Consider the following 14,824-nt stretch of genomic DNA (forward strand, 5'->3'; position numbering starts at 1 on the left):
TGGTCAATAACCAATACTGTCATGTCTTCCCATTTGTGGCCACTGGTATTAAAATGTTCTCCGACGGGCTCCTTGACTTTTTTGGTCTTTATGGTAGAGCGGTGGTTGTTGATCCTTCTGCGGAGGTCACCTGTTTCACCGACGTATTGCTTAGAGCAGACTTTGCAACTGATGAGATAGATGCAGTTGTCTGTGCGGCAAGAAGTGTTGCCAAATATCTTGTACGTGCGACCCGTGGTGGTGCTCTTAAAACTGTCCGCGTTGGTGCTGTATTTGCACAATAGGCACCTGACATCGGAACATGTTTTAAAACCGCCATTTGGCAACGGGTTGTCTAATCTTGCCCTCACTACCATATCCTTTAAGTTCCTCGGGCGTTTAAACGCAGCCATTGGTGGATCCTTGAAAAGATCAGCCATTCTCTCGTTAGTGTAAAGAATGGGCAGATTATTTCTAAGGATGCTGTTGAGGTTCTTAAGGGCGGGGTGATATGTAGTGACAAGTGGAACCCTGCTTTTGTCTGTTTTCTCTTTGTATTGTAAAAGGGTTTTCCTGTCTTTTGTAATCATCTCATCAATTGCAGATTGAACTGTGTGGGCTTTATAGCCTCGATTACACAGATGGGATTTCAATATTCTGCTCTGTTCTTCAAAGATCTCATTAGAAGAACAGTACACATTACCTGAATAAAACACCTTCCTCTGGCTTGCCAGACCATACTCTTCTCGTTACAATGGACGTCACGTCCTTGTACACGAATATTCCTCACGATGAAGGTATCGAGGCCTGCAGGGAGGTATGGGACAGTAGAGCGATTCAGCAGCCGTCAACCGAATCTCTACTCAAGCTCCTTGAACATGTTCTCAAGCTGAACAATTTCATGTTCAATGGCGAACATTATATACAAATAAGTGGTACAGCTATGGGCACCAAAATGGCTCCCTCTTACGCCAACATATTTATGGGAAGATTGGAACGCAGCCTGCTTCTCAGAGCTCCTTTCAAACCTTTGAGCTGGTTGCGGTTCATTGATGATATTGAGATGAAATGGGTCGAAAACCGAGACTGCCTAGATGACTTCATCACCTTTGCCAACTCCTTCCACAATTCGATTAAATTCACAGTGGACATATCTAGTTCCAAAAATGTATTTTTGGATACTACATCCACCTTGGAAGATGGTGAAATAAAATTCAGTCTCCACACCAAACCCACTGATTCCTCAAGCCTTCGAGTTGCCATCCTCCCCATACTTTTAGAGGAATTCCTAAAGGATTAACAACCCGAATCAGACGAATCTGTTCTTCTAATGAGATCTTTGAAGAACAGAGCAGAATATTGAAATCCCATCTGTGTAATCGAGGCTATAAAGCCCACACAGTTCAATCTGCAATTGATGAGATGATTACAAAAGACAGGAAAACCCTTTTACAATACAAAGAGAAAACAGACAAAAGCAGGGTTCCACTTGTCACTACATATCACCCCGCCCTTAAGAACCTCAACAGCATCCTTAGAAATAATCTGCCCATTCTTTACACTAACGAGAGAATGGCTGATCTTTTCAAGGATCCACCAATGGCTGCGTTTAAACGCCCGAGGAACTTAAAGGATATGGTAGTGAGGGCAAGATTAGACAACCCGTTGCCAAATGGCGGTTTTAAAACATGTTCCGATGTCAGGTGCCTATTGTGCAAATACAGCACCAACGCGGACAGTTTTAAGAGCACCACCACGGGTCGCACGTACAAGATATTTGGCAACACTTCTTGCCGCACAGACAACTGCATCTATCTCATCAGTTGCAAAGTCTGCTCTAAGCAATACGTCGGTGAAACAGGTGACCTCCGCAGAAGGATCAACAACCACCGCTCTACCATAAAGACCAAAAAAGTCAAGGAGCCCGTCGGAGAACATTTTAATACCAGTGGCCACAAATGGGAAGACATGACAGTATTGGTTATTGACCATAATCCTAATTGGACAGACGCGGAGAGGAAAAGCAAAGAAAAGTTCTGGATGCACAGTCTCAAATCATTCAGACCTGATGGCATGAACAAACAAATGGACTTCACTTAAATGAACGTCTCATAGCCATATATCACCTGAAACCCACATAGTAATTTTATCTAATCTGTCAACTGCGCCTCTTTCATTTATTAGTTTCTTTACTACCTTTTATTTGTAAATCATTTTTTCTTAATTTTATTTATTAATTTATTTATTCATTTATTTATTTATTTATTTTCATTTAATTTTATCTCTTTTTAATCAAAAAGTCGACTCTATATCATATGTGCCGTACGAGTTAACAACGGGGGTTCAAATTTTTATTTATTAACTCGGTCGTCAATTTTAATTAGCTAATTAACTTAATCAGGCGTGAAGTTGGCAGTCGATTGATTACTTTATAGCGATCGGCGACAGTATCAACACCTTTAAGAATGTGATCAAATAATGTGTATAATGTAGCTGTTCTTTTTCATAGTTTCTTAAGTAGTTTAGTAGTAGCTTTAGATTTTGTTTTCTTTGTTTTTTACTTATGTAATTTATTTTTTGGTCCTGAAGAAGGGACGGGTTGTCCCGAAAATTTGACAATTTCTATTGTTCGTGTCGTTAGCCATTTTTAGTGCTTTATATATTCAGTTTACTGGCTTAGTATCTATATATTAGATCCGACACCTTAAAGATGCCTAGTGTTGTTGATTCTATTCAGTGCTTTATATATATATATATATATATATATATATATATATATATATATATATATATATATATATATATGGCATAAAGCCTTGATCTGCATCTGCATGATCGTTATAGATTCGTCAGATACGGAATCTATATACATACAACAATACTCTTAAAACTACATTTAGGTGATCTAGCTTAAGACTGTTAAAATAACTGTAATGAGTGTTGCTCAAACACTAACTTTTCACTCATGAAAATTTACATTTAAAAAAATTTACATTTCACTATATCCTTTACTTACTAAGATTCTAAATTGTAAAATTCGTGACCCCCGGACAAAAAGTAGGGCCCCATGAGAGGTTCAAAGTTTAACATATAAAGGGAAATGTTTAAAAATCTTCTTCTCAAGAACTATAATGAATGCAACAGTTAGGGATGTTATTATGCATACATTCTTAAATAATGTAGATTCTAATTTGTAAAAATTGTCACACCCGGACAATTATCGGGGCACCAAGAGGGGTTCAAAATTTAACATTTTAAAAAATATACATGTATAGAAAACGTTTAAAATGTTCTTCTCGAGAACTACAATGTTACATTTTGTGGAATTACTATGCATGCATCTCTGGATTATGTAGATTCTTAATTGGTAAAATCGTGACCCCGGACTAATACTTGGGCCCCAAGAGGGATCAAAGTTTACCATAGAAATATAGGTTTGAACATATTTTTTTGCATAAACATATACAAATGGTTCGAACACAAGTTCTAACAACTTGCGAGGTTCTTACCAAGTACATGTATAACAATTTACAACTGATAGTAGTTTAGAATGGAAAGTACATAGAAATAGATATTACTAAAGTGGTTACACTGGATGAAAAGTCCAGTTTCCGCAAAATGGAAACTATATGGAAACTATGCAGAAACCTGAAGATGATGTTTCCCCAATAGTTAATAATAAATTAAAACGCCGACAAAACAATATGGGCACAGTTTATATTAACTTTGATTTGAAAAAAAGTCTTCTAAATTATACGTTCTCTGACCCATTGTCGCTCAAAAGCGGCTGTACTTGCATGGGTGTTGAAGCAGGTCGTACTGCATACTCAATATGAATTATAAATTTAGATGTATTTAGTACAGGGTAAAAATTTAAAAGACACTGAACTTGCTATAATAATTACTTGTGATGGATGCATTGACTGAATTGCGAATTGAATACCCAAAAACTTTATTTGGCATGTTTTTAAAATGTTAATGATTATACAAATGTGGGTGAGGAATTCTGTACCAATACACAATTACAATAGAAACATTAGGCAAATGTTCTATTGATACATGTATCGAGCCTAGAAGATTAATATACAATATACTTATTTTTACTACCTTTCATTGACTATAATGGAAGTTAGGAGGCATGTGTTGAATACCTACAGTATTTATTATATGTGTTTAAAAAATGTGCATAATGATACAAATTTTATAAAAATAAAAATAAATAAATAAATTAATTAAAATTGAAAAGCTAGCTCACTGTTTCATAGAACTTCACTTCTTTGATTATAATAATCATGCATTAGCATTAAATTGTTCAATACTGCATACCATTTACATTGTTAAAGATCTCGCTGTAAGTCTTTTACAAAATTAAAAGGCCAAAAATACAGTGTGATTTTGAAAAAGGGAAGAAAGATGGGACAAAATATTCATCCACCATTATTTCAAAAAAAAGATAAGTCTCTCATTTCTTTCAAATTTATTTTCCACATGCCATCCAACTGGCAAAGGCTGCAAACAATTCGGTGTCGGCCCATGTGCGTAATGTCAACTGAAATCCAGTTCTTGATAAATTGGTCACAACTGTATCAACCCGAGTATTTGCTCCATTGGAAACATCGAGTGCATATAAACCGTATGTTAAGGTTGGAGTTCCACTAAACGGAGATCTAAAATCTATCCTTCGGGAATGTGGCCATTTAGCTGTTGGCTTAAATCCATAGTCTCGAACGGTACCCGATTCACCTGCAATAATAAGAATACGAGTTTATTAATAAGTACATTTTGTAAAGATGTCACAATTTACTAATGAGCCTGGGGCTCGTAACATAAAGGGTACTTAAGTCTAAGACAGTGCTTAAGTAGGACTTATGTACATTCTTAGACATAAGTCCGTAGAAGAGTGCTTAGCTAGGACAATTTACCCAAAACTTAGTTGGCCGGTAGAGGTAACTTAAGTATGTCTCAAGTATTCTTTTCATACATTTAGAAGTTCTATTGTTTATTACTTCAATTAAGCATTTAATTACAGTCTATTTATCACATATTTACACAAAATCAATATCTTAATCTTCACCAATATAAATGTTTTGATTTAATTTATATACATTTTAACAGAAGTCGTAAAGAGCTGTAACATTTTCCATATAGTATGCAACAGGGCTACTGAAAAGGTTGTCAACACTCGTACGTTATGGTCAGTTAAGAAGAAGTAACTATATAATTATGTTAACTCGCAAAACTTGAGAAATTAAAAAAAGGACAAACCCTTTGCGATTTTTCATTTCATTACAATGTATATCTACTTCACGATGAAAGTATACTTAGAGTATGTGAATTGCCGTATTGGTGAGGTAAGATGAATAACAAAAAATTTAAAGAAATTCACTACTGAGTATATTATTCTATAAAGTTCTAACGGCTTCGCCATATTACGCCACTGGCAGCCTTCGAGAACGACTAGTGAATATTCGTCAAAACAAAGCAGTAACAACAATAGACTGAATACATTGCCTAAGATTCATCGCTTTGAGCTTTTAAAAAAAATCTAGGTACAGATGTATGTATATTCATGCCAACTTGAATTGTGTCAGCACATTTACATCTACCCCATTTAATATCAAAGATATCAAGAATAAACAAACTTTTAACCTAAGACAATAATTTTATTACCAATGCATTCAAATTCGACAAAAGAAATTAAAATTTTGGTTTTACTTTTTAACATAGGAATGACTTAGCTAATACAATGCTAAGTTTGCTTTATGTTACAGTTTAAGACATACTTAAGCAGGACTTATGTAGGTCCTAAGATCCGCCTACTTATGACCCTACTTAAGTCAAAATCTTTGCATGCTTTATGTTACGAGGTCCTGGTCAGGCGTATAACACTCTCTAGTCATAAACATTCATCGCACAAAATGTGAATCTCTGATATTTCTAAATGAAATAATTAGACAAAGGGATGTGACCTTGGTTTTGATAGAATTACTTTTTAGCGAGCGAAGAAGATAAGAAGTCAATGGGCCAAATCTGTAGCTCACTTGAGCAAATGTCTATTAAGTTTCAACAATGCCCAAGTGGCAAACTATCTCCACTTTATCATGATATAAAATTATGACTTAGATTCCATAGCATTTCCTCTCCCAAACCCCTCCTGTACGTGTCACATTTGAAAAAAAAAATCAGAATTTGTTTTTAATACAGAAAATCATGTCTTTAAGAAAGTTCTTTAAATCTTAAATTTTAAATATTCATAAAAAAAGTTAAGAGTGTTCGAAATGATTTCATATTTGTTGTGTGAACTGCAAATATCTTTTTTTAATCATGTAGATATATATATATTTACATTTGCATATATTGTTATCGTTTGAGGGTTGTGTTATTGTAAACATAAAACACGGTTATTCTAATAATTCTGAACGATTTGCCTTTCTCAAACGTAAATTTAAGTAATAAACAACAATAAAAAACTTGGTTGGCTACGTGATCTAATCCTGTTAAGCCCGAAAGGCTTCTCGGAAGATTTGATTCGGTACTAACCAATTTCATATCCCATTGAACTTTTTAACATGTTGTTTATTTCTTATAAAAAGGGCACTTGAAGAAAAGAAATCTTTTTCCTTTTATAACAAAAAAATGAGCACCGACAGAAAGTGAGCCCTAGAATAATCTACAGACAGACGAGACAATTGTTAATAGTGAACTTAATTACATCAACTGAGGAAACAAAGGTTTGGAAGGAAATGGGTAAAGTAGGAGAATACTGGAAGAGGAAGATGATTAAAACATGATAACTAAAATATTTTATTGGGAGAGGCTGTTTCTTATTGGAATATATTGTATACTTACATCTTGTTTCTTTGCCTGAAATAAGTTAAATTTTCAAAATATGATTATAATCATTTTACTAACTTTTTCATTCTTAAGATATATTGGTATCAAGAAAACATTAATGTCTATCAATATTATTATACAAATATTGACTGGGGTTGAGGGCAACATTGATTATATTAGCCCCCGAGGGACGAAATATTGCCCGACGCGAAGCGGAGGGCAATATTTTCGTCCCAAGGGGGCTAATATAATCAATGTTGCCGGAAAACACAGTCAACATTTGTTTTGTTATATGAAGAACAAACTAAAATTAAAGAAAGTAATTGAAAACAGATCGCCGTAATTTTCTCAGCTCAACAAAGAATTCACGATTTCAATTTTGTGCATAGTTCATTTCCAAACTATCCTCAGCATCAAACGGTCACTTATGATATTCCACCGCCCGTAAGAATTAACATACAGATGTTCTACCTGATTTTACTTCACAGTAATTCGCAAATCCTTATATCCGTTATGATAGCAAACCGTCGCATTGCGCGTCCGTTGTTTACTTGCCTTGACTGACTGTCTATTATGACGTCACCTTGTTTTGGAGTCGCGAAGAATTATTTACGTCATCGTTTACGAATCAACAAATCAGAGCCGATTATTTGAAATAGAGGGAATGTTCTCTAGATATTATTCCTAGCCGGTCAATAATATGTTTTACGGTGCGACCGTTGGGGCGAGCACAGCATGTGATCAAACAAAGAATTATAATAAATTAATAAAATAAAATTAACAACGTGAAATTTGAATGCCAAAAAATAAAACATACCTATTTTTCAGTTAATTTTCATTATTCATAGTTTATAAGATTTGTTATAATTTATTTATTTATATGTAGAACAATAGTTAAATCTCAGATACAATGTTGTTAAATAATAAAGATTTTAATATATAAATATTCATTGCACTGCATCTCCTCTTTTAAAGTGATTGTGATTATGATTGATTGATTGATTTCCCCCTTTTTTTTTTGCAGTAGACATTTTTTCTTAAACTTAGATATAAAACTTGACTCATCATAGAGCTCCCCCCATGCTAAATTTTATTTCATTTTTGTCAATTTATACATAGAAAATCGACTTTCCATGGATTTGCCCCTCCACTTAAAAAAAAATAATTAATGTAATTTTATTTTTAATTTACGCTTAAAAATATTTGCTTATCATGTTAAAAGAACATGGTGTTGTCCCCCCCCCCCCCCCCCCCCCCGCATGTAATAAATGGAAGTGAACATAAAGAAACCATTGAACTGCAAAAGAGCTTAAGGATTAGAATTTTCATGATTTATTTTTCTTTTTGCTTGCAAAGATTTTTTGGATGAGGCTGCCATCCACCCACCCACCCCCTTTAAAAAAAGGCGCTACTACGTATAACGTTACGTTTCAGGAAATTACCGTAATTATAGTGAATAAAATATTTGTGAGCATTCATCCAAATTAGTGCAATTTACAACTGTTTCCTGTATCTGAAGAAATGTCCTTATTCGTCAGCTGTTCTTTATCTTAGCCTTTGCAAGATTTTAAGAGGATTTTGGTCATTTCAGCAGATTTACAATAACTTCAATTAGAGTAAGTTCCCCTTATCAGTGCTTATTGTGACGTCAAAGCTGACGTTGGTTAAGTGTCGTCTTACTCTTTAAAACTCCCCTGAGAAATAAAAGTATGCGAAGTATACTGTTTTATTTACTTAAAAAGCATGATGTTCTTAAAATTACACATCTTATAAGCTTTTCAAAGGTTTTACTTTGATTCTCGGGAGAACGTGATGTTGGAACGTGAGATTGGAAACCATTGGTACTATGAATTGTGGGTCAAAATTTACTGACTCCGAAAAAATATATCGGATCAATGTGTAAACGTTTGTGACGTCACACGATTATTTTTGATTGAAAGTGTACTGAGGTGAACTTTAGAGGTAACATTGACTGTATGTCGCTTACATCGTTATTGTTTTTACTGTCTAAATTTGTCTTGCTGATTCTCGTGAGAGTGTGAAGTGATAAAAATTGCCATGATAACTACTGGGACGATTAAAACGATGCATTACTGGTCCGATTTACTGACGCCAAAAAAATCCGTTGAATGAATGTGCAACTAGTCCGAATTTTCTATTCACACACGCCTTGCCGGTAGAGCTCGCTTCGCGCCGGCGCTGCGCGCCGGCGAGCTGCGCTCGCTAATATGTTCTACGGTGTGACCGTTGGGGCGAGCGCAGAAGGAGCCACACATCTGTCATCATTGTTAAATGCAACCCGTGGACTTAACCAAACCAAAAAACTTTGGCTTTGTCTCGAAAACTTATTTATTAATTACAAAATGACGTGCCTACACGTAGATCTAATAACGATTAGACTTTTCTTTTTTAAAATTTTTTTGTCACCTACCTAACGTATGCATTGATTGGATAAATATGCAATAAATTTAGCATGAACTTGCATGTGTATTTACTGAGCAAAAAAAAATCATCAGAACAAAACTAATCAGCCAAAGAGTCACCGTTAATAGCGAGCGCAGTATCCTCTAAATGTATCGCGGGAATATAAAACGCGAGATCACTGTGACGTCATACTTAACGTTTTGCCCTCGACATAGTCCGAATTTTCTATTCACACACGCCTTGCCGGTAGAGCTCGCTTCGCACCGGCGCTGCGCGCCGGCGAGCTGCGCTCGCTATTATTTCTTATTAGGTTAGTTACTGACTCACTACGGAAATATATTGGGTTGATCAATCTCATAGATGGCGAGGCGAAGCGAGGCGAAGCCGAGCCGTCTATGAGATTGATCAACCCAATATATTTCCGAAGTGAGTCAGTAACTAACCTAATAAGTGTTTTGTTTTCCCGAGGACTATCAAGCGACATATTTATTCACAAATAGCGATGATCTACGTAAAGCCATGTATACTGGTATACAAGATGCCTATTGCCTAACATATCGTCCAATTTAATTCATTTAAATTCTTCAAAATATTCAATCTCACCTTTCAAATATTCTTTAAAAATCCTTGCTTCATCCATGTTTTCTTACAATGTTTTGTTGCTATTCAATTTTAAATGTTTTCTCCCTTTCCTCTGCAGAGATTTGAGCAAATTTCGACGCTGCCATTTTGTTCTGCTCCAGACAAAACAATATGACGTCACTATTCTAAGGGCAACTACTCTAATTTTAAAGAATTTCAAAGGGCAACTACTCCAAATACTTTAAGAACTTACGGCATGCGGTTTATGTATTAAATACTATGAAATGTCGAAATGAGTAAGCGAAGCGTCGACCAATGACGGCCATATTGCCTAATATTATTTCTCACAGAACAAATATAGAGATATATGAGGCAATCACGTGCTACGTTTAAACCAATGAAAATGTGACATTTCAGTCCAAGGGAAAACAAAAAAAAAATATTGACCGGTCAATATTTTTCGGACGAGCTAATATTACAGTTATTGACTATTCGTCTATATAGAGTTATATAGTGAGAATACGCTACTGAATATAACAATGCTATATATTTCACAGTTCTGAATTACGAAATATATGTACATTGTATCAGACAATTTATAGAGTTTGGAGCCAGTAAAGGCCGAAAACTGATATTTTTCAACAAAGCATATATACATGTAAAATGTATCGTAATTTAAACATTATCATTTCAAATTTTTTTTTTCGAGTTATTACAATTTTTAGAATTATAAGTACTGAGAGTCTTCAATTGTTCTTTTGAATACCCAATTAAATTTATAATGGAAATAATAAGCAATACAGCAGCCAGTGGTTTTATTGAACTTTTACGATAAATGCTTTTATGCAGCAATTTCTTTAAATAACCATTTAACGTATATTAAATTAAAGACAGTGTCTGTTTGACGTTTTGAAAACAACAAAATTTGTAAAACATTTTAAGTGTTCTAAATATTTTTGTTTAACCCTGTAAAAATATTCATAAAAATATTCATACAAAAAATGATTACAAAACAAATGTCAATTCAACCGCGGCCCAACATACATGCGTCAACAGGTACATGTAATTAATATTCGTCCGGTCTCGGCGGTATCAAAATAGCCGAAGGGCTGTGCGACAAGAATGGCTAGTTAGTACATGTACATGTACTTTTATATATTACACATGTACTTGAATCAGTATTGCACAGATTGAAGGGTATATTGAATCATATTTTTTTTTCAAAAACTTGATCAAACAACGTTAACAAAGTAATTTGTCTATACAATATATGTCACTAATATTTATATATTTATTAATTATTGTATAAGTATAAATTTTGTTTTATATCATAAAGATAATTTTGTTTGATTTTCCAATGACATTTTGAAAAAAAAAACATGTACTTACGGTTTTCTACAACTTTTATTCGCCGTTCCCATGATGAAAGGGCTAATTTCATTTCTTTCCCCCCTTTTTCCAATTGCTGTATTTTTGATTTCACGACGTATAATTGATCCAAAAAATATGTTACCAGGCCACTTTCAGTTTTTGATAATTCTGCCATATGTGCAGATATCTGAAAAGTAATTAACAACTTTGACGCTTAACCGTAAAGTTATGTGAAATATTATTCAGTAAAAGGTATGAAAAGTTTTAAATGAGACAGAAATTATGAGAAGCTATTTTATATTCAAACTAGATCGTTTAATACCTAACCAGCATATTAGTATTCAAGAGTACGTATATACATGTAGATAAATAATTACCACTTTTTCTTGTCCGTGAGTGCTACATTTAGCATGTTCAATAACCAAAATCGTCAACAATGGCAGGCTTTCGAAGAAGTGCATCACAGTACTAGCTACAATTTCGATCATATATCATGGCAAACAGTTTTAAATACAACCAAAACAAGGGGCCCACAGGTTTTGACGGTCACCCGAGTGCCATAGCCCTTAGACAAAAATATCAGAGAGTCTTATGTTTGCATTCTAATTTTCATCTTCTAGTCTAAACTCCTCTGACTGTGACCCCGCTTTTATTAATGTTTGAAAAACATTCATTAATGAAAAAGGGGAATGTTCAATAGTCGGAGGAATCTTAGATTATCTATAAATTAGATCCAGGGGCCAAAAATTGTAAACTATTGGTCAATCTTTTATTATATTCACAATTTCATTCATTATGCACACAAATGCATACAGCTTATTTCTTTAAGTGTACGATGCACAAGGTTATTAAAGTAGATCTCCTAAAATAGAGCAACTCATTTTTGCAGGATTAGATTCTAATTAGTTCTTAGAAATAAAGAAATATATCAAATTTGTTGATTTCAAATTGTTTGAAAATATTGCTAAAGTATGTCTACCAAATTTGGTAATAAGTTGACGTTAAGTAAAATAGACATGACAAAAAGTCTTTAAAATTTTTGATTGGCGCTCATACATTTATTTAATTCAATATTGCCAAGAGATAATTTACCATGGATTTTTTGAAAATTTAGCCTTTTTGCATATTTGGCATGCCTCTGATGCGCCGGGTGTGGTAAAGCCATGCATTTTACAATTTAGATTCCTCTTACCATAGAGATGCTTCACACCAAGAATGGTAACAATTGGTCTTGTAGAAGATTTTAAAAATGTTAAATTATTCACGCACGACGTGGACGAAGACCAATTGCAATAGGTCACCTGAGTGACTCAGGTGACCTAAAGCTGCAATTATTCGTGTAACAAAATAAACCGGTTTAGTATAAATATTCAACTACTAAGTCAGATTTGATTTTTTTTTTTTTAGAAAAATATAATTTATTATAATTTTTTATGAGGTTATAAACTAGTAATAAGAGTTAGATTCCTTAAGTGAACAAACTAACATCCTTTCTTAAGTATTATCATAATTGTAATGTTCTAGACTTACTGTTTGTTTTTCTGTTGCATCTAGCTTTGTCGTGTAGTTCGTGAACTAATATATGTAAACTCTAACATGTATTATCATTATTTAATCATCAGATGATATCACAGGGAGACAAAAAAAAGTATCAATTACAAGTGACAGCTTGAGCCACTTTGTCGGACATACTACATGAACTCGACTGGTGCGGGTGACTTTTTAATATACAATGATTATGTCATTAGTGTAAGGCATATATCACGCATGTTACTCCATAAGAAATAAACGTCAATTCATGCATGCTATTTTCTATGCTTTAAAAACTGGACTGAAAAGTTCAGTGATCCGTCCAATAGTGAGTAAGCTTAAGTGAGACTGGTAGTGCATTTCCAAGGATTAGGGTCTCAAAAACACAGCTTTTTAAACCTGACTTTCTGGAGCCTCCTCCAACCAGAAACTGGTACTACACCATGCAAAGTTTATGTCCATATTTCATGAACACTCTACAACATGTATACATGTACGTTATCTTCGTAGATTTTAGTAATAAAGAATGGTTCACCTTTTCATCTAAATATTCTATTATTTAGTATTAGTTCAGAATGTACAGAGAATTTCATTTTATGTTACTTTGTACATTTTTTAAGAATTTTTTTCGCGGTCTGAATTTTCAGAAAAATTTACGCATCAAGGATTTTATTCTCTAACTTTTTAAAGATCAAAAAGTGATTATTTAAAATAATTTCATTGTTAGATTACGTCTACAAAGATCATAATTTGATGTAAAGTAAAGGAAATAAGTCTTCATATGTTTAACAACCCTTGTTAATTATAGGTACTACGAAATCACTGTGGGGCATCAACAGTGTAGGGTTGTAGAGTTCGATTATCATGATAGTAGATATACATGTATGAAATTATCAATACCAACATTCACAGTCTGCTACACTTGTACATACATTTAGCACTTAAAATGTACAGTTTCTGGATTTAATTTTAATAATCTCTGCAATAGCATACATTTAGGTACAATCTAAAACAAGTTATAACATGCAAAAAGAAAAAAAACAATAAATAAAATATACATTTGTAGAGGACTCATGATTACATAGAACTCATTGGTCACACATTTAACTAAGCCACATGCATGGGTTTATACCACCTTTGTGTACGTAAAAGAAAAATAATAATAATTTGGGACACAAAAAATACAGTAGAATCCATTGTTCTGGATATATACTGGTACAACCTACTAATTTTTATCTTGTTTACATTTTGTTTTATAACCATGCATGTAGCATGAAATAAAAAGCAACAGTTCATATACATGTGTAAATAAGTATGGATACAAGTTCTTTGAGATCACTCAGCCATTTTAAGGACGGACCGAGTTTAATAATATCATAACTGAAGAAAATAAAAGTTTACAGAAAAAAGAAATACAATTTACATGAAAACTACAACAACCTTTGGTAAAAACTGCAAACTTATCAACAAATCAAGTTTCAAAAGCACACTATTTATTTCTAGCTTCACAGGAATGAAAAAATGTTGACTATAGATTCTATTTGTTGCCATTTCCTGTTTTTGGGTACTCCATTGATTTAGTTAACCTATCTGTTTTCTGACAGCTCACACATAAATAAGGTTTCCCCAAGATATACCTGTTAACATTTTACTTTCCTTTATTCTACAAAAAGTTGAATATTCCTTTTGATGTGTTTAATATCAAAAGCAAACATACATCTAATGTATGTATAAACAGAACTTCTCAGAAAAGGACTATATATGATAAGGGCCTAACATGGCCCCCTAAAATGAACATCATCATTTTAATATCAATCTTTGTTTTCTTAGTACAGATATGTATGTGATGTGTTTACATAATATTCATTTTGGTTCAAGTGCTCACAATTTAGAAATATGACATTGTGAAGACAACCTTTCCCCACCATTTTTCCATTTTTAGCGTAAAACAGCTTGTTTTCAAGGAGTTTTCCTTCCGAAAACATAGAGCCCATTCTTGAGCAAATAAAATATTTTAATCAGAGATGTATCTAGCCAAGACTAATCAGTGACAAAAAAATTTTCCTTGTTCAAGCATGCGCTCTATATTTCCCATTCGTAAATA

General features: G+C 33.7%; 1 protein-coding gene across 1 annotated transcript; it reads right to left on the minus strand.

Moving 5' to 3' along the window:
• Positions 1 to 4,430: 4,430 nt before the first annotated feature.
• LOC128191957 (uncharacterized) lies at positions 4,431 to 14,822 on the minus strand. The gene is made up of 5 exons (XM_052864343.1): positions 12,721 to 14,822; positions 11,568 to 11,662; positions 11,209 to 11,377; positions 6,829 to 6,843; positions 4,431 to 4,722 (listed from the first exon to the last, which is right to left on the minus strand). The coding sequence occupies exons 2-5, from the start codon at positions 11,649 to 11,651 to the stop codon at positions 4,457 to 4,459; spliced, it is 534 nt and encodes a 177-aa protein (XP_052720303.1). The 5' UTR covers positions 11,652 to 11,662; positions 12,721 to 14,822; the 3' UTR covers positions 4,431 to 4,456.
• Positions 14,823 to 14,824: the final 2 nt, after the last annotated feature.

This window comes from Crassostrea angulata, chromosome 7 (assembly GCF_025612915.1).
Source record: "Crassostrea angulata isolate pt1a10 chromosome 7, ASM2561291v2, whole genome shotgun sequence".
Taxonomy (NCBI): domain Eukaryota; kingdom Metazoa; phylum Mollusca; class Bivalvia; order Ostreida; family Ostreidae; genus Magallana; species Magallana angulata.

What these genes read in the sequence shown, in the direction of transcription:
- LOC128191957 (XM_052864343.1), bottom strand. Translation starts at nt 11,651, where the DNA reads ATGCACTTCTTCGAAAGCCTGCCATTGTTGACGATTTTGGTTATTGAA. An exon ending in CTCACGGACAAGAAAAAGTG is followed by an intron (nt 11,378 to 11,567) that starts GTAATTATTTAT and finishes ATTACTTTTCAG; the next exon opens with ATATCTGCACATATGGCAGA.